At 54.3% G+C, this 20,216-nt stretch overlaps 1 protein-coding gene across 3 annotated transcripts in view; it reads right to left on the reverse strand.

The window, feature by feature from the left end:
• ONECUT2 (one cut homeobox 2) overlaps positions 1-20,109 on the reverse strand; it is a 24,577-nt gene extending 4,468 nt beyond the window's left edge. Inside the window, exons 1-2 of one of the 3 annotated variants that reach the window (XM_027446575.3) lie at positions 18,775-20,099; positions 1-5,604 (exon numbers count right to left, since the gene is read on the reverse strand). The exon at positions 1-5,604 is cut by the window's left edge and continues 4,468 nt beyond it. In XM_027446575.3, coding sequence (XP_027302376.2) covers positions 5,318-5,604; positions 18,775-19,972 — 1,485 coding nt within the window. In that variant the 5' untranslated portion in view covers positions 19,973-20,099 and the 3' untranslated portion in view covers positions 1-5,317. The other 2 variants (XM_038170787.2, XM_038170786.2) reach the window with 2 other exon arrangements.
• Between the last annotated feature and the right edge of the window lie 107 nt (positions 20,110-20,216).

Raw genomic sequence — 20,216 nt, forward strand, 5'->3', positions numbered from 1 at the left:
TTAAAATTACAAATGGAAAAAGTCAGTGAGGTAGCCTCTTTGGTTCTCACTAGAAATAGAAAGGTTTTTTCTTTTTTTCTTTTTTCCTTTTTTTTTCTTTTTTCTCTTTTTTACACACACAGAAGTTCATTCTTGGAAGCAGCTAGTTTAAGGGTTTCTCTCTTTTTGCTTGGCATGTATTATTTTTCCCCCAGCTTAAGGTTTAAGAAGCCACAAAGTTCAGGCAAAGTATCTCAGTGTCTTTTCTTCCTATTGATTCTGAATGCACAGTTTCAGGTTGAATATTCATTGCTTGTCCTCAAAATTTGCTCTATTTTCTGACAAAAAAAAATCTGTAGTGCTTTAAAGGTAATTCTAATAAAAAATAAAAACTATACAAGGGCATCCTTAGATGATGATGAATAAGTTAAATAAATAAATTATATTATGAAGTCTTTATGTGCCATAATAAAGGTACGTTGCACTTTCTGATCACATGGGAAGAGATTAACTTAAATAATTTAAATTTTTATATTTAACAATTAAAATCAATTAAAAGAAGAACCTAAAATTAAAATCCTGTTTTATGTAACTTGTCATTTTCCTCCTGTCTGTAACAGAACTTGGCTGCTTTATGAAGCAAAACTAATTTTGAAGTGTATTTACTAACATAGGCTTGCATCTCTGATGCACTAAGACAGTAAAATGGATAAATAAGCAAAATTAACCCCAAATTAATGAATGGTGGAATTAAATAGTTTTGAATATCTAACATTTGACCCTGATCCTGTAGTCTGCTTTCAGGCAAAACTCCCATTGAACTTTAAAAATAAAATGAAACTCGGTGGGATTTAGACTGAACAGAGATTTCAGGACCTACTCTAAGGTTAAACTAAATAAATTACATTACCGATAGATAATATACTGGGTTAAAACCCACAAGTGTCTGGAAAAAAATAAAACCATTTTAAACTTTGCATTTTAAAAAAATTAAACAATAAAAATTCCCCTTAATAAATATAAAGGAGGCCAAGTATAAAGTTTCCTCGTGTCTTAAAAATACGTACGTATTGTGACAAGCAAGAAAAACATTGTTTTGTTTTTTTCCAAAGCTAACACACCCTTTCCAATACCATGTCATTACCGTATTTTGTTTTGGAAGAGGTGATCCCTATTCCCTCACGTAGGATTGAGAGTAGTTTGCTGGTTTAGTCCTTCTCAGGTCTTTGGATTTAGCTTTAGTTAAGAGAGATCCAGAATAAAGCTATTCAACCGAAGTAATCAAGCACATTCTTTGTTCCTTCACAGGTGATTAAATAATATCCAGGGTTTCTTGAAAGTTGAATTCATCTTGGATGTGCCCATGATAGTAACTCCAAGTTCACAGTAAGGAAGATGCTGGGATACTGGCTGTACAAACTAGTCTCTCATATCAGAATAAATAAAAGGAACAAGTTACATTACATAGCTATAGAGATTCATAAATATATGGTATATAAACGCAACATATCTGAGTTTTGTGTTTTTTTAAGTATGAACAGAATATAGCATATATTGTATGTGTGTACATACAAATATATCTACCCACAGCATATTTTATCGACACTCCTCTTCTGAGTCAGCTGCTACATAATTACCTACAATAGGTGACAGTGAAATGGAAGACAACATGGGGCCACGAAAGATGCAGGGATAAAAAATGCAACAGCATTTTCAGATGTTCAGATGAAAATGAATTTTGAGAGATATGAAGGAAACACGGGCAGTTATATTTGCAATCCCTAGCACAGAGAAGGCTCCCACACGTCACTAAACAAATACTGTCGTATGGGCAGTAACATCTTCCTCAGTACTACACAGTTATGTTGCTTCCAGTGTGAGGCTGCAGATCAACATTTGCAAGATCAAGGCAAGAATTTAAGTCATAATATTGCATAACAAGAACTTCCACAGTTTGGAGATAATTAATAATTTCATACTTTTTTTTTTTTTTTTTTATAATTCAGTATTTGATCTGTACTTTGTCACAGCTATTGGTACGAACTCTAAAATGAAATAAAAAGAACAGGTTTTTGTTCATAAACTCCATGAGAACAGGACACGCTCCTCCTTGCCTCTAAGGCATGTGGTGCTCAAGAGGCTAAATCTGCCAGCCTGTGGCTGTTCCTAATGCAAAGTGACCCCAAGTCCTGCTCTGCGGCAGGGACACCGGCTGTCAAGCACACTCCTGATGTGACGCCCCAGACTTGGCTCTTCCGAGATACACTTCTCTGCCTTGCAATTGCAGTGAGCTAAGGGAAGGTGGGGAATGGCATTCAGGGTTTCTAACCCGTGCCGTGTCCATTCTTTGTATGGGTACAAAGGCGTTATGGAATGGAATGAGAGAAAACAATCCGGAAAACAGCATTGCACAAGGCTGCTACGAAACGCAGTAAAAAACTTTCAGAATGAGAAATTTCCCACGAGGTCAATGCCACGCTCACCATGTGTACGTAGAGGCCGGGAGGCATGGACCCCTGCGATGTGAACGAGGGAAAAAGGGAATCTGGCCACAGCCCCCGGCCGGGCCCTCGCTCTGCCGCGTGCTGACAAACACACGCCTGGAGGCAGCATGCACCAGCCCAGACCTGAACCGTCCTCTTTCCAACTTTATTCCATGCCTGACTAGGAGGCTTTTTGGAATCACATTCGATCAGTCTGGGAAATCTGTGTTTAAGGAAGTTTTAACTCCCAGAGCTGGTACGTGCTGTCAGTTTAGCTGCTGTGAGGATCCTGAATTTACTTCTCAAAACTTTCCTGTCCTGAGCAGGCACGGCTTTTTGATTATTTTTTTTTTCAAAAGTAAAAAATGGAAAATGACTGCAGCAGTTTGACAAAGCAGTTAAAAAAGGAACTTTCATTTAAATGTAGAAATGGAACAAAATAATACCCTGGGTAGAGCTCTGCTCCTGAATTTGGTTTGCATGTCATGATTTGCATCATCGTGACTGTGACAAAATAATATGTCAAAACACATTCCTGATTTGTCACATGAATTGCTGAAACCTCAGTTACGGTTCAGATCAGGATCTGATCATAATAAGCCAGGCTGTACCGGTGCTCAGCACTTACAGTGAAATAAATCAGTACATATATTGCAAGTTTTATCCCTGGGAATGAGGAAGAGGGGATATAGGTATCTCAACTGTTTTCACATAAAGGAGGATGGGTGTTCAAAGCTCTAAACATACAAGAGATCAACTCTATCTGACAAAACAAGGAATATCCAACAGACACGCTTTTTGTACGTGGCTCCAGCTAGAGCAGACGTCCCAGTTTAGTATCCCAACATCTTACACTTGGAGTTCATGCAACTCCTGGAGAGATTCCGTGTGGGGTAGAAACAGGAAAAACATAAATAAACCCACCCTTTGTGTTGCTCAAAGAAACAGAATCGATTACCTTTCCACAGATCAATGGTGCTACACGCATTTCAGTCGTGCAAGAGGAGATAATGAACTGAAAAAACAGTTGTGAGAATCCTCATCTTTGGTATTGTAGCTGTTGAGGTTTTGGTTGCTCTGTTCCTTGTTCTTTTGAAAAAAACTGCATAGGCACAAATTAAAGACAATCTTCAACTTTAAGATTACTGAGTTGTCAAATGAAGCAGCAATCATACTGGCTTTACGTTGTTTTTGTTCTTGTCAACCCTTCCTTTGCAATCTGCTTCCTAAAATGTCCAAGATGTCTGTCAAAACACAGTGTGTTACTTGTTCGCTTCCTGACGTGCTTCCTTGTTTTTTTTTTTTTTTATTTTTATTTTATTTTTTAAATGGAACAAGTTTGTTGCAGAAGAAGTAGGTGCAGAAAACGTTTCTTTGGTTTCGATTAAGTAGTACATAAAAAAAGTCTCAAGTGTCTCTAAAGAAGCATGACAGCGCTTGGCTTGCTTTCGAACCCCGGGCCGTGCTCCGAAGGGGCCGTTCACTGGTAAGGACGCACATCGAGGGACCGTGGCCCTGCGGCCTTCGCTACTCGACGACTGCCGTGGCTGCACGAGGCGGCTGGGACAGCTCCGCCGCGCCGCTCGGGACTTTGCTCCCGTGTTTTTGTCAGCGCTCACTTTCTGCTCAATCGTACAGCAAATGACCGTGAGAGATTGAGGAACGGGCTGGCGTTTGCGAGGCTTTCTGGTCTCTAAAAGGACGACCACGCTAACGATGACGAAAAGAAAACGGCGAGTTACAAATATCTTTGGCTTGCAGAAATCCTGTCTCTTTGGTGTGCTGTGTTCTCGTCAGCTTCGACGGACTGGTGGACGAAAAGAACTTAAAATGTAATGGGCTTGGATGGCGTCTTTAAGTCAGACGTGGCACATCTAACGTGCTCAATGACGTTTGAAGGGCTTCTTTGTGTTTGTTTTTTTCCTGCTTGAAAGTACCATAAAATTCCCATAAGGATTTTCAAAAAAATGAACAAAAATACACTGAACGCTAAATACTTCTCAGTAACAATGAGACTACAAAGGAGAAACTAGATTCCTGGTAACTGAAAAGGGCTTATTAATGACCTAAAAAAATCTAGATCTTTCAAAAGGTTGTGTTTGCTCCATGTACTGTAGCAGTTAAATTGACCTCCTGAGTGTGCATCTGCATTATGTACAAACACAGAATTTGTGACAAACTGCAAACTGTGCTTGAGACTTGTGTAGTCACATACTTTTTCGCTATCACCTTTGTAAATTAGAATGCATCTCAAAATAACAGCTGTAGTGAGTCCAGGATCGTACCTATTTCTATAGCTATTGTCTTTGTGCTTGATACTTTGAGCTCAAGTGACTTGAATTTTTCTGATCCAAGATCAAGCTATACTCACTGATTAAATCAAAGAAACTAAAAAAAAAAAAAAGAAACCTGTAAATTTGATCTTTTTTTTTTTTTTTTTTCCCTAGAACACTTAACAAAACCATGCCTGAGATTTAAAAACAGGTTCTTGGACTCTTTAGCGTCTCCGTGTCAGACTTTGTGCTCCGTTCTGGCGCGGCGGTGCGGTGCTGCAGGGCGGTGCGGCACCGGGCTGCGCAGCGCCCGCCAGCCGGGGCTCGGGGCTCAGGAGAAACTTGCCTCACGAACGGCTCTCTTCCTTCAGACCTGCTTAGCCTGTCCTGAGCATAGTATTACATAGAAAGAGGTTAGTTTTTCGCTTGCGCCTTCTAAAACTGACTAAAAGCCGTACAAAGTGTCCTCTGTTTGCAGTAGGCTAGGACGAGTCTCCGGGAGGATTGTGCTTTAAGTCACCAGTGAAGGGCCCCGCCGCGCATCCGCTGGCTCGGTGGCTCCGCCGCGCCGGCCGCTCCCGGTCACGCTTTGGTACAAGTGCTGGGGGCCGAGGAGGAGCCCCCGGTGCTCAGATCGTCCTGCCACTTCTCCAGGCTGCGCCGCCTCGCGTTCATGAAGAAGTTGCTGACGGTGGTGAGCTCCAGGCCCAGCTGCTGGGAGATGGTGATCTGCATTTCTTTGGACGGGCGCTTGTTCTCCTTGAAGATGGCGAAAAGCGTTCGGCGCTGGAGGTCAGTGAAAACCAGACGAGATTTCTTCTGGGAGTTGTTCCTTTCTTTGTTCGGCTCCTGCTCTTTGCGTTTGCATGCTTGGGGAGGGGGTGGCAGGAGAGAGAGAAAGAAAGGGTCAGCACCTGCGAGACGCCGGCGAGCCCGACCCCCGGCACCGAGGAAGCCGAGCACCCGTGAGCCTTCCTGCACCCACGCTTATCATCCACACGCCCAACACAGCCCCCAGATTCAGATTTCTGCACAGTGAGGATTTTTTTATTTTTTCCACACTCTTTATGAAGCAAAACTCTGAGAAACGCACGGCAATGCTAGGATAAAAAAAAAATAATTTCTCTGAATTCAATCTAGGAAGGAAAACACAAAGCACATCCTTTTCTTTTCACAACAGCTACGAAAAAGATCAATTATCTGTGGATGCTTCCCTTGTACCACAGCATGTAACAACTCCGGATAATTATTTCTTAAGGAAACTGTACACTGCGTTCCACAAGGCGAGCTGCACCACCCGGGGAATTTCTACGGCAGACACTGAGGCAATACCACGGGAAGTCGCTGCTGGTGCACTCAGGATGAACATTTTGTCCACGTTTTGGGACAGTCAGTGCATCCATCTCCTCCACCTACAGAAGGAGGCCTGGATCCCCTCCACAACAACGAGGTTTAGCGCTCGGAAGGGATTCCTATTTCTTTGCACAGCCCAGAGCACGCCCCGGTCGAAGCTCTCAGGGCAGCAGCTTGCGGTGACCACAGCTGGGGGAAACCCACAGGCAGCACAAATCCTGCCTCCCTCCCAGCCGGGCCTTTTGTTTGTGTGTTGCCTCCAGGAGCAGACCTCTGCGGCTACTTTTTAATCCTTTACCGATGCGTCTGTTGTTTTCGCCCCGACTGCAGCTGCTGTGTGCCTGCCAGCAGTGCCGTCCTCTCCATCACAGCAGATCCTTAAGCAGCAATTAGTTCATTTTTCCCGAAGAAGCTTGGAAGCATTGCTGAGACCAAGCATTGTGTTACACGGCACAGCACGGTCACACCTCACAGGGCACCCCACCAGCACGCCTGGCTCTTCCCCTCTCCTTTAGCTGCTCCCCGTGGTGTCCCCATCCCCGGGGGCTCTGTTCCCCGTTTCTCTGTCCCCAGGCTCCTCCTGGCACATCACACAGCTCTGGCGAGGTGCCTGCAGCCACGGCATGGGGCTGGGGGCCGGCTGCACCCCGGGGCGCAGCGCAGGGCGAAGGCAGCCGGGAGCACCCGCGCCAGCGCCTGTCCGACGGTCAGGCTGGGGCGGCAGCGCCGTGTGCTCGCTGTGCCAAACGATGCTAATGGGCCTCAGCAAAATCGGTATTAATAGCTGATCCGTATTTATTAGCACAGGGAGAACATCAAGTGCTGAAACCAATACCACTGCCGCAGCACATCCAGATTTAAAAATAGACTGATAAGGCTGTCTATGCGAGGCAACAAGATAAAAAAAATCCATATGTTGACATGGTTAGGTAATGTGCTGGGACACAATAAGTAGAGTGAATTGGTAAGTGGGCAGATTTTTAAGCAGACGTATTAAATAATTCTGCAGCTCTGACGTGTGAAACGAGAAGCTGGTCCAAAAAGTAATGCTCAGGCTCTGGCAATGTCTGCAGTTAAGCTGAAGGCAGGGCCGTACATGTGTACACGGCTGCGTGCCTGGCTGTGATGCTACAGAGAGCCTGGCTGTTCTGGGTATGTAATGGGCTGTACTGGCCAGCTTCACTCCGTGCATGTGGCCGCATTTCCCAGGATTTCTGCAGGAAGCTGGACTATTTTTGTTGTTTTGGCTGAGCCTGAGCCCGATCTTGCACCTACTTTCAGCTGTGAACTCCAGGTGGCTGCAGTGGAGCTGCCTGAGAGGGAAGTCAGGGCCGCTCAGAAAGGACCAGGGACGCGGCAGACCTTGCAGCACGGGTGGCAGGAGCACAAACCGCAGAGAAACACGATGAGCCTGGGGTGCAGTGCTCAGCGCCACACACCTCAGCCCCAGCCAGAGGGCTCCAGGGCCTTGGGTGCCCTGTCAGGGACATCTGCCTCTGCCAGAGATCAGCTGGCCTCAAAGTGAAGGTAGCTCCATGGGAATAATCAGGGCTGAGCCCTTCCCGACACACCTGGGTTTCAGTCAGAGATCAAATCTGAAATCCTCAAAGATAATACTTAAAACTGAGATGGTTTTCAATTGACTGGCAGGAACAAGGAACATCTGGAGGATTCCACAGGTAATGTTTTACTGCACATCGGAGATGAAAAAGCAGCTTTTATTTTGGAGGGGCTGGATCTTTGCATTCGGCATTTCATTGAGCCTTTTGTCTGAGCCCCGTGCAGTGGGGAGGCGACGAGCACCTACCCTTGTGCTGCAGATCCTAATAGGTTCCGGGACACAGGGAGGATTCCAGTGGTTCCTAACATCACTAATTTATGTCCAGAGATACTCTGCGTATTGCAGTTATTGGTATCTCATGATAAATAATGCAAAGGTATGTGCTTTTCAATGCATTCAGTAAATACTTTCCTTGAACTGTTAAGTTTGCTCTTGAAAAGGAACCATAAAGGCAAATGTTTTTCCTTGACATGCATTTATCAGAAGAGAAAAAAGGGAGCGAGCACTCTAATAAAATAAAGTTATTACCCAGGAAACCTGCCCGCAGAAAGAGAAACGTTTTAATAGTAGAAGGAAGGGAAGCAGCCATCTTGATTCTAAGAGCAATTTGATTTATTAACTGCAGTTAATACTGGATATATTCTATGGAAGAAAACAGATAATTAACAATAATTGAAAGCCATAACTGTGAAGGGAAAAGATTCATCCCTTTTGTCCACGCCGGAGTAAAGATGCTTTACATAGAAACAACACGAGCAGATTCGGTACCGCCTCACCTGATTTTTCCTCGTGGGGAAATGCACTGATTCAGAAGGCCCCAGCAGGGGTGCAGGGATGCGACACCCCTCTGCCGAGGCGGGCCCTTCGTGCCATGCCCCCCAGGAGGCACAGTGTGCCCTCAGCAACCCTGCAGCTAGAGCTACGGGGGCATTCAAACACAGCGAGGTGGGGGCTGGAGGAACGAGGTCCTGCTGACGGGCTCAGGACCCCAGCACCCAGCGCAAGCGCAGGGAGGCGCGAGGTCAGGCAGGAGGCATCAGGAGATCCCTGGAGCGTGCCCCCAAACCCGCACCCTCCTCACTGCTAAATAAGTTTCCACAAAGATAAATATTTAGATGTTCACCTCCAAATATGCAAGATGCTCTATTGACTTTTGGTCAGTGTGTTTGCAAGCCCGGGGTTAAGCATGTGCTGAAATATTTGGCTAGATCCCCGGGATAAGGCGAGCAGAAGCAGTGGCTGCTGGTCAGCAGCCGCAGCAGCGGTTCCCCCACCTCCACCTCTCCGTGCGAGCCTTTAGCATTCCCCAGACACGTGGTTTGGCAGCCCCAGGAGCATGGTTCTGCCACGGATCCCTACTTTGGAGCTGCTTTCTGAACTGAACGTGTGAGGCGAAATCTTCTCAATGGTCTGCTTAGCAAGAGAAATAAGCTGGCTTCAGTTGCTGGTGTTCCTTTTACAGCAGCATCTCGGTAACTGACCTTGCAGGCAGAAACACTTTGATGATGGTGAAGCTGTAAGTAATGATAATAACATTTATAACTTGCTTGGAATTCTACCCTGTGATTTTTCACAGCTCCCCGTGGCTTGGGGAGGTCATTCGCACAGCAAAGGAGCAGAATGGTGCTGTGGGACTTGTATGCCCAGATAAAGTCACGTTTTGGTGGGCCCTTTGTGGCTGGCACACGTACAAGAGGCACTCACAGCAGCGCCACCGCTGGGTACTCTCACATCTCCACTGGTCAGATGTTGGGACAAAATTTATCATTCAGGCAAAGATAAATGGGAAATCCATTTATCGTTTAACCCAGTCCCTCACGCTAGACAGAGGGAACTCAGAAATGACACTTTTCAGTAATATAAGCGGAGATCAGCGTGTCCCAGCTGCGATTCCCGAGGCCGAAGAACAGCATCCCGGGCTACACCTCGCCCACAGGCCAGGCTGCCCGTGGGCCGTCGTTAAATCGAGCGATGCTACCGATAGTTCCTTTGTCCGCAAAAATACTCTTATTTTCAGCACCAGTAATTCTCATTTTCCATTTTCTCCCTCAGAAGGGAGGAAGCCAGCCAGCCCCTGCATTACGGACAGCCATAAATCCTGGCAAATCTCAGCGGCGTCGCAGCGGGTAACTATTGTCTTTAAAACTTGGGTCTGCACAGCCTGAAATACGGTGAAATTTAACTCTGGTCATTAAAAATGGATATATGGCAACTGTTAGCAAATGGCAGAGGATTCTACTGTGCCATTACTAGTGCTGAGTAAAGCTGTTAGAAAAGAGATTTATGCCCGTGGACACCCTGCCGAGCCCGCCCGGCCCCCAGGCTGCGGTGGTCGCGGTGCCGGGAGCAGCCCCGCGGGGTGGGACCCCCGGGCGGGAAGCCCGAGGAGCATGGCGTGGTACAGCAGGCAGCTCGGCATTTTCTCCTGACACTTCTTCCTGCTGAAAGATGTCCAGCTGGCCCCGTCGCTAATGGCTGAAATACGCAGCTCAGAGCAATCAATTTGCAGCACGCGGCAGCGGCCTCACAAAGCCCCGGAGCAGCGCTGCGCCTTCTCGGATGCGGTGATAGTTTCTGTGAGCTGTTTATGCATGCTCCAGTGGTCCGGCCCTTTTTATAGAAGCTGCTTTTGCCACATGTAGGCAAAAATTGACTAACGGGGGCTCACCCACCCAAAGCGTGCCCCAAGCAGCCCAGTGCTCGGGGGGACAGGCTGGGACGGGAGGGGATGGGGTCATCAGCACCCGGAGGTGGCTGTGGGGAGGAGGAGGAAGAGGAGGCACCAGCTCGCTTGGGATACCGGGAACAGGTCAGTGAACCAGCCCGTGACTCGTGTCCCCAGGAACACAAACGCAGCACAAGTTCTGCTTCTCATCCAAACACAACCCCGACAGAAACCCAACATCACCCGCAGGTACCTCTGACTGCAAACCGACCGGGCAAGGAGGCTTTCACCACAAATCTTGGAGGATGACGCAGCCATCTGAAATTTTCTCAGAGCCACACTTTGTGGTCTGCTTTCACTGCAAAGAGGCTCTCTTTGTCTTCACCACCTCTAAATTTATTTCCCTGCAGCTTCTCAAGGTAACCCACACCCTCCGATCATCACTGTTTTTATGATGTTTTCACTTTAATGGCAACAGTGGCTCCGGAACTGCGAAACCAATAAACAAATGTCAAGAAGGAGCCAAGTAGAGAACAACATTCGTTTAACCCACAATAAGTCATTTCTCCATTGTTTGTAAAGATAAGCCATGAATATTGATCGCTCCTGGGCCGTTTCGGATGGGTGCAGTACAAAGTCAACCAAACCAAGTTATCTGTCTGATGGAACTAAGAAATGTTGCTCAATTTGATTTCAGAGAGAACTCAATGTGAAGGAAATTTAATTATGCTAGTTACACCGAACACAATGAAATGACCATCAAAATGTTTTCCAAAGGTTTAAAACGTTTTTCTTTTGATATGATCCACTTAAAGCAACCTCTTCTATATCTGCGTTACTACAATCTCTTAAAAACTAGGCCTCAAAAATCAATTTGATTACCTCTCGGAATTAAGTATGCACAAATGAAAGCAATTGAGATCAATACAAATTAGGTTAAGTACTCCACTGTGTACAAAATCATTATGTAACAAGCAACAATTTGAATGAAGATGCAAATAATCACATTGTTAGGGTGCGCGGCCAGCGCACATTTATCTGCTCATTCCCATCTGCTACACACACACACACACGTGTGCTGAACCCTCTTCATCTTTTTCCTGCCCGTGACCACCCTCTGAAGGCACTCCTGAGAAGAGAAGCTGTGCACAGATGGTCTGCAAAGGCCAGGTCCTCGCCAGCCCCTGTCCGGGCACACGGGCTCGTGCAGCGCCCCAAGCAGCAATCCCATGCCCTGATGTTTCCTGCCGGGAATGTTTTCCTCGGTACTCCGCCTCATTTTTCTCTGCCACGGAAAGAACGCCTTTCTATAGGCAGGACTTGCATCCTTCAGCTACTTGAGAAGAAAAGATGAATGGATTTGGGGACTTTGTTCTTTTATATTGCTTTCTGGCATGTAGCGGGTCTCGAGCTATTTGTGTCAAACCTCTTGTAAATCTGCTGGAGAGCTGAAATTGGGCTGTAAATCCTGCAGGGCAGGGGCTGTTTTTTCTGCACAATACTGCACCACCGATCTCAGTGTGGGATCTCTGACAAGGGCCTCTAAGTACTATTGTAATATACTTCCATCATTAATACGGAATAATAAATAATAGATGGGGTAGGCCAATTTATTGCACTCTAGGGCAGGAGGAGAGGAGGCCTGGTGAGCGTGCAGCGCGGTGTGAACGCGCTCCTTGGCACCAGGCGGCTGCAGGCTGTGGCCGTGCCCCCCGGCAGCTCCTGCAGAGGTGGCCGAGGCAGGGGGCATCCTGCAGCGCTCGCCATCCAGCCCTCCCACCCGACAAACCCTCCTGCCAGCTGCCAAGGGAAGGAGCTGCCTCAGAGCTGATCGTGAGCGCTGGAGGTGTCTGAGGCATCCTCTCCAGCAGCTGGGGGATTTGCCTGCTCTCGCGCCTCGTGGGATCCTGGCCCAGGTGTGCAGGCTCACGCTGTGGCTTCATTTCAGGACAGCAACCTCTGAGATCTTGCTCCTCTCCTGTTATCACAGCGAGGGGTGTGACCACCCCGTTAATAGCGGTGATCCTTCAAAGCACTGGCCATGGCTATACACACACGGGGAAACTGAGGCACAGAGCGAGGAGCACAGCCGTGCGACAGCTCGATTGCCTAAATCTGAAATGTAAGTCCTGCCCTGCCAGCACCTGGGGGATTTATGCGTCCTCTTCTTCTGAGGATTCTCCCCTCTGAATGCCCAAATAGTTTCCCGGTGAAATATAACACTTCTCTGTGGCAAGACAGACCTGGAATTTAAAGTGAAGGGAGGTGAGTAAGCACTGAATAGGAGTCCGAAATCCTGGAGAGGATTTGGGTTTGAAGGATCTTGTCTTCATTATGTCCTACTGGTGACCTCAGGGGCTTTCCCCCAGCCTGGCACACCGCCGTGCTGCGGCTCCTGCCCAGCAGCTTCCCTGCAGCCCTGAGCCGAGCCCCCTGCGTCCCGCTGCGAGGGGAAGCACGGAGCCACCGAGGGCTTGCTCCGTGCCTCCAAAAGCAGCTTGTTTGCAGGACTGCTGGCTCACGACAGAAAGCGGGAGGTGACTTTTGACTGGGCTTGCCAACCCGCAGCAGGAGCGGGGTCCTCCCTCCTGACGTGCGTGGCAGGACCTGGGCAGGACGGAGGAGAAACCTGGCGCTAAAGACGTCAGAAGGACTGGGGAAAAGCCTTGGAAGCTTACACACAACCCGTAGGGACCACCAAGCCCTTTCACACGGGCAGCCTGTGCCCAGGGCTGTCCCAGCGCTGCGGTGCCACCGGTGCCCCAGGAGGAGCCGGGGGGTGACACTGGTGGCATCACGGCCAGGTCTGGTGGCAGGGGGACACTGCCCACTGAGGACAGCAGCCGTGCCTGTACCCGGCGCGATGACACGTGGGCACGGGAAGCACCGAGCAGGAGGGAACTGGGGGAGATGCGGGGCCAGCAGGGGAAGCTCTCCGAGGAAGACTTCCGCGTGCTTTTCCCTGCCCTCCGCAGCTATGTGCTGCTTGCCAAAGCTTAATGCCTCGGCACAGGCCCTCGTTCTGCAATGTCCATTACGACAAGATGAGATCTGCTGGAAAATCACCACTACTCATAAATATGTTCCCTGCTTACTTAGAGATATTTTGGTCCCAGAGACAATTTGCGTTTTGGGAAACTGCCAGCCTCCCTGGCTTGTCTAATAATTCCTCTGTGAAGCATTTACCAGTGGCTCGAGTCCCCTTTTTCTCACAACGGAGCAGTTTGATTTTATAGCTCAGAAAACCCAAACAACCCCCAAACACTCTGATTTCTTTTTTGATTGCATTTCCATCCCCCATCAGTGAGTTACCTTGTTGATCTTATCACTGGAGCCATTTGAGATTAGTCTATTTTGTATGATTTCTGCGTACAGAAACCCTCTATAAATCAGAAAGGCTTTTATGCAAAAGGCTGCGAGATTGATAGGACTGGATACAAAATCTTTTTCCTTGGCAAAAAAAAAGATGTCCTATCTGTCCCATCGGACCTAATGTCTTCTCTGCATATTCACCTCCGAAGTATGATGGGGCTTTTTGTAGAGAAGACAGGAGACATGATAGCGGTCTTAAATACAACCAGATTGCTATCAGAAGAAAGGGAGTAATTTTTTTTGTGTGTGCTCTGCCTGTTGGGGATAAGATGAGAAGTAAAGGATTTGAAAGACAAAAAGGGAGATTAAGGCTACTCATTAAGGATTTTTTGTACCTGCAAGCCCTGGAAAAGATTGCCTAGGTAGCCGGGAAATCCCCACCGCCGAGGAAGGGGGCAGGCTGTGAGGACAGGTGGCATCCCAGTGCTTTCCAGCCCGGCCTCCCCCATTAGATGGACTCTCCACACACCTGCAGAGCCCCGTGGCCACTCTGAAGGCAGCCGCAGGGGAGCTCCTCTGAAGCAGGGAGCCTGCTGCTTTTAATGTTTGCAGGCTCAGAACAGGCGTGTTGGGATGCTGGCAAGGAGCTCATCATCGCTGAGTAACCTCGTAGGGAAGGCAAGAAAAACAGCTTGCACCGCGGGGACGGCAGGAACATGTAGTGCAAGGTGGGGGGAATAATGCACGGAGTGACAGCCCACTGCAACCGTGGTGCAGAAAGAGAAGCACGGGGTTTAAGTCAAAATGCCCCTATAAAGAGCAAGGGAAGAAAGAGGATCAGTTACTGGAAAATAAAATAATCCTTTTTGGCAAAAACGCTCTCTCCTTTACACGTTCCTTGTCACAAATAAATTGTGTCAGCTTTAAAATGCAGAGAAATACTTGAGTTTTGGGTATTTGGGTTCAGGTGGTGACGACTAAGAGATATTGGGAAAATGTAGTATGGAAATATTGAAGGACAGATCAGAAAAACTCAGAGTGAGTGATACATCCTGATAAACTGTTGTTTCTTTTATATATATATATATAAATGGAATATATATGTATATATAAATATAAAAGAGAGGAAAAAAGAGGTAGAAATGCATTTAATAATGAATATGGTCAGATTCTTCCTTGTCAACTGGTCAAGAAGCTGACAGAAACCCCTTGCTTAACAAAAACAGTATTCAAATGTCTGCAGAGCAGAAACGTCCCCGGTGTCTTCAGAAATTACGTGGAACAAGGAGATAGAGCGGGATATTGTTTCAGAACATTGGTACGTGAGAAATATAATTTATCACTCAGCCCCACAATTTACTGCATGGATTGTTCAAACATAACCACTAATCTATATCTGAAGAGAGCACTAATATTTCAAGCCACTAAACACCTTTCAAAGAGTCTTTATGCACCTGTATATTTAGTTTGACACTAAGAGATAGTTTTATACGTATTTAACACAACTGATACGGCTGCCGTTACGCCTTAATTTTCAGCTGTATCTACAGACGACAAAACACTCTCAGATTCCAGAGGCAGAAAATGGAGGTGGAGTACAGAGGCAGAGGACAGACAAGAGCAGTGCGCCTCTAACCACGCCGCCCCGGCAATCACCGGCACTCAGCACATCGCAGTCCGAGCTGCTGGGGGTGCCCAGGGCTGAGCCCCCTGGTGCAGCCCCGGCCTGTGGGGGCACAGAGCCAGCAGCCCCGTGCCCCTGCTGGGACCCCCATGGTTTCCTTGGCCAGGAAGAGACCCCAGTGCTGGGGGTCCCGGGGCACCTCACCCCTCCCCGTGCTCTCCCTGTGCCCTCTCCTGCTTCCCTCTCCCTCACCCCTTCCTCTCCCTTTGCCCTCTAGGTCTCTCCTTGCCCTCCCCTTGCCCTCTCCCTTGCTCCTCGCCTTCCCTCTGCCCCTCCCCGCTCCCCCGGTCCCCCCCGCCCCGTGCCGCTCTCCGTGGTGCTGATGGCAGCGGCGGCTCCGCTCCGGCACCGGGGGCGCCGGGACACGGCGCGCCCCGCACGGCCCCGCTGAGCCCCCCAGAGCCCCGCACGGCCCCTCACGGCCCCGCAGCCGCGCTCGGGCGGGTGGAAGCGGCGCTGGCCCCGGCGGCCCGGGGTCGCCCGGTGGGGAAGGAGCGGAGGCGGCTGAGCGCGCCTGCTCTGAATCATTGCTGGTGTTTGGGTACCCAAATGTGCGGTCGGCAATAAGGTGATCCAGCAGGCAGGAAACGCGAGCGGGAGTCTCGGGGAGAAAGCGGCCACGGGGGGCCCATGCCCGGCCCTCCGGAGCCTCGGGAGCTCGGAAACCCGCGGAGGAGCGCGGCACGGGAGCACCTGGAGCCGCATTCCTGCCCTGTGTACCCAGGGCTTGGGCTGGCGATAAGGGGCTCGGCACCTCGCAGCAGGGCGGGCGGGAGGCCGGGGCTCCGGGTGCAGCTGCCCTGAACCGCCGCTGAACTCTGCCCTCCGAGCCCGTGCCGATAAGCGCCCTGACGCACCCTGATCGCTAACGCTCTGCGGGCGCTGCCCTCCGGCCGCAGCAAACACCGAGCCCGCGGGGACGTTTCCGCGTGGGCGGGCGCTGCGGCGACAAGGCCGGGGCCGGGGGGCCCAGGAGGGGCCAGGAGGGACCGGGGGGGCCCCGCCGTCCCCTGCTGCCCGCTCCTCGGCCCCGGCGCCCTGGCGGCCCCTCCCCGGCTCTTTGCCCGGTGCCACCGGAGCGGTGCAGGCGCGGCGAGCAAACCCTTGGAGCGGGGCTCCAACCGCGCGGCTTCCGTGGAGGGGAGAGCGGATCGATGGGATCGATGCGGGAGGGTTCCCCGGCCCCGCACGGGAGGAAGGGCTTCTCCTCGGCCCGGCGGCGGCGCCGTCTGCCCCGGCCCGGGGGACCCGAGGGTGCTGCGGGGGCAGGCTCTCTCCGGTTCTGCCTCCCCGCTGGGTCCCGGTGCGATGGTTCCCCGATCCCCCGGCACAGCCGTGGCCGGAGCCGCTGCCCTGGGGCTGCAAGGCCCCGGGGGCCCGGCGGCACAAACCCGGGGCTCGGCCCCGCGCCCCCGCAGGGTGACCCAGCCCGCAGCGAAACCGGGTTGAGCCCGCGGGAGCGTGCCAGCGGCCCTCCTAAAACCGGGCCGGCCTAAATCCCGACCCGGCCGCCCGGGGAAGCCCCGCTGGCCGCCCCCCCGCCGCCGCGGCGCCCCGGGGCAGCGGCACGGAGACAGGCGGGGGGGCCGGGGGGAGCGGGGTGCTGGGAAGGCCGAGCACCGGCAGCATTACTGGAAACCGGCCGGATCAGGTTCCAGATCAATGAGAACTGGGTCCACGCGTTTATGTTCCCGTTGCCAGCATTAATGCTCTTTTAATCTTCTAAACATTATCTGCATCGATTTCCCTCCACACACACGTCGGCTTGAGGAGGCGACACGGCCGCGTGTGCCGGCTGCGGCTGCCCGGCCCGGGGCTCCGCACCCCCGGGGAGCGGCCGGGGGGAACTGGGGGGCCGGCAGCAAGGAAAGGGAAACCAGATAACGGGGGCACCAAAACGGCGGTGAGCACGAGCAGAGTGCAGGCGGCACGGAGCGGGAGCTCGGCTCCTCCAGGTCAGGGGCTATTTCCACCCCCTTCTGTCTTTCCGATTGCCCTCTCCGTTTTGCCGACAGCCCGCCCGGGCTCCAAAAAAGAGGAGAATCGGCCGGTGACGAGCTGCACGGCCGCGGTCACGGATGCGGTCGGGAGGCAGGAGGCGAGCCCCGGCCGGGCAGGGGCTGCGGGGACCCTCGGGGCAGGCGCCCACCGCCCTGCGCGGCCCGAGCGGGGCCGGGGCTCGCAGCCCCCAGCGGCGGGGGGCCCAGCGCGGTGCTGGCCGCTGACAAAGGAGGGGACACCTCCCGCGGGGGCTGCCCCGGCCCCCGAGCCGCGCTGAGGCTGCGCTAAGCGGCAGGCAGCGGCGGGGCCGGGCTCACAGCTCCGTGGGGGGCAGAGGGGCAGTGCCGGAGGGGGCAGGCGGGGACCCCCGGAGCCAGCTCCCTGCGCTCCAGCACGGTGCGGTGCAGCCTTTGGGAAAGGTGGTGTTTACCCTCCGCTAATCTCTGCAGGCTGGCATCAACCGACACGGCAGAACGGCAGAGTTCCCAGAACAAATATCACCAGGTTCCTAAAATGTGTTTTTGGACATGGAGCTGTCACAGCAGGCGGCCCAGCCGGACCCCCCCGCTGCTCCGCGCCTGGGCTCGGTGTGTCCGTCCACACGTGCGCTGGGCGGCCCCGGGCCCGCCCCCTCCCATCTCTGGGGGTGCAGGAGGCGAGCAGCTCCTGCCCGCACGGCCCCGGGTCCCGCCGCAGCCTGGCCCCGGGCAGGAGGCGAGCCGCAGCCGGTGCCTTTCTGCCAACATCTCCTCCGCTCTCGGCGAGCCACGGCGGTGCCGAGATGCTGCGGACGCGCACCCAGCCGACGGCGCTGCCCCAGCGCAGGGAGAGCCATTTGTGCCGGTGCCCCCCTCGCCCCGGCTCCCCCCCAGCATCCCCCCGGCAGCCTCCCCGCGCCCCCCCGGCCGCTCGCCCCCCGCTCCTCCCGCAGAACAATAGAGCGCTGCGGCGCGCCCAGCCCGCGCCAGGGGGCGCCCGGCCGCGGAACAATGCGGGACCCCGCGGAACAATGCGGAGCCTCCGCGCCCGGCCGCGGAACAATGCGGGGCCGCCGCCAGCCCCGCGCCTCCCGGGGCCGCCACCCGCTCTCGGGCCCGGCCGCCCTCTCCCGGGGGCGCCGGGGGGCGGCCTCGGAACCGCCCGCCGAGGGTGGGAGGGGAGAGAAGGGGCCGCGGGGCTGCCCCCGGCAGCCGGGCCGGGAGGAGCTGCCCGCACCGCCCCGCACGGCCCCGGCCCCGGCCCCGGCCCCGGCCCCGGCCCCATCCCCGGGCGGGCGCTGCCCCGCGGGTGGCCGCGCTGCGGGACGCGGGCCCCGCACGGCGAGCACGGGCGGGAGGCGCGGGGGCAGGCGGGGCCGGGAGGCGCCCCCCGAGCGGGCCGGGACCCCCCGCGCCGCCCCCGAGGGTCGCGCCCCGCTCCCGCTCGCCCTCCCCGGGGCTCCGGCGGGCGGCGCCGGGACCTACCTGCGAGTCTTAAGGCTGACATCCTCTGGAACTCGGGTTCCTGCAGCCATTTCCACATCCTCCGGAAGGTCTCCCTGCCGGATTTCAGTTTACTCCAAGGCTTAGGGTTCCGTAGCAAGTCCGAGAGGGTCCCCTGAGACCGGCACAGCACCCGCTGGGCGAAGATCGCCTGGGGGATGCTGTAGCGCTTCAGCTCCGCCGTGATCCGCTGCGCCACTTCTTTGGTGTTGATCTCCTCCAGCTGCCCCGAGCCGCTCACCTGCGAGCCGGACGAGGAGGGCGGCCGCTCCCGGCCGGCGGGCAGCCCGGGCCCGTGGGCCGGCGGGTGGCCGGGGTGCGCGGCGGGGTGCATGCCGTTCAGGTGGGGCATCATGGCCGGGGGCGTCGCCAGCCCCCGCGGCAGGTGCTGCTCGCCCCGGGCCAGCATGGCCGCGTGGGCGTCGAAGTTGGGGCCGAGCATCTTGTCGTGGCCGGGCGGCCCGTAGCCGTGCAGGCCCTGCTGCGCGCCGTGCAGCGCGCCCAGCCCGTTGCCCAGCGGGGACAGGCTCTGCCCCATGGCCGGCATCTCCTTGTAGGGCCCGTAGAGGTTGTTGACGGCGGGCAGCCCGCGCTCGTCCCGCATCAGGGCGAAGCTCCCGCCGACGTTGCCCGACAGGCGCTGGTGGTGGTGGTGGTGGTGGGCGTGCGGGTGGGCGTGCGGGTGGTGGAACTTGTCGGACACGGTGGAGATGGGCGGCAGGGGCTGCAGCGGCGTCAGCGTGGTGTAGGTGCCGCTCATGCCCATGCCGGGCGGCGAGGGCTCGCAGGGCACGCTCATGGCGTGGTGCAGCGGGATGGACAGCTCGGGCCGGTACTCGGCGGCGCCGTCCAGCAGCGAGGCCATGCCGGGCACCATGGCCGGCCGGGCGGCGGCCGGGGCCAGCTCCTGGTGCGGCGGCGGCGGCGGCGGCGGAGGAGGAGGCGGCGGGGGCGGGGGGGGCGGCGGCGGCGGCGGCGGCGGCGGCGGCGGGGGGGGCACCCGTAGGGGCCCGGCGGGGCCGCGGCCGCCGTGGTGCGGGCTGGGGCTGCCCATCAGCTCGGGCTCATGGCCGGCCGCCCCGTGCAGGCTGCCCAGCGGCTCCATCGCCAGCTCGGGGTTCATGGCGCAGGCGGCCGGCGCGGCGGCGAGGCATCGGTAGGCGCCGCGCCCGCTCCTCATTCGGGCATGGGCGCGGCGGCGGCGGCCGCAGCGGGCAGCGGGCAGCGGGCCCGGGCCGCCCCCCCCGACGGCCCCCGCGGCCCCGGCCGCTCAGCCGGACCCCCCCCGCCGGCCCCGCGCCATGTCCTCGCCGCGCCGCCGCCGCCGCCGTCTGCGGCCGCCCGGAGCTGTCCAGGGCGCGCGGCCGCTCCGCCTGGCCGCGCCCGCGGGGCGGGGCCGAGCAGACGGGCGGGCGGCGCGGCCA

This window comes from Anas platyrhynchos, chromosome Z, assembly GCF_047663525.1.
Source record: "Anas platyrhynchos isolate ZD024472 breed Pekin duck chromosome Z, IASCAAS_PekinDuck_T2T, whole genome shotgun sequence".
In the NCBI taxonomy this organism is placed as follows: domain Eukaryota; kingdom Metazoa; phylum Chordata; class Aves; order Anseriformes; family Anatidae; genus Anas; species Anas platyrhynchos.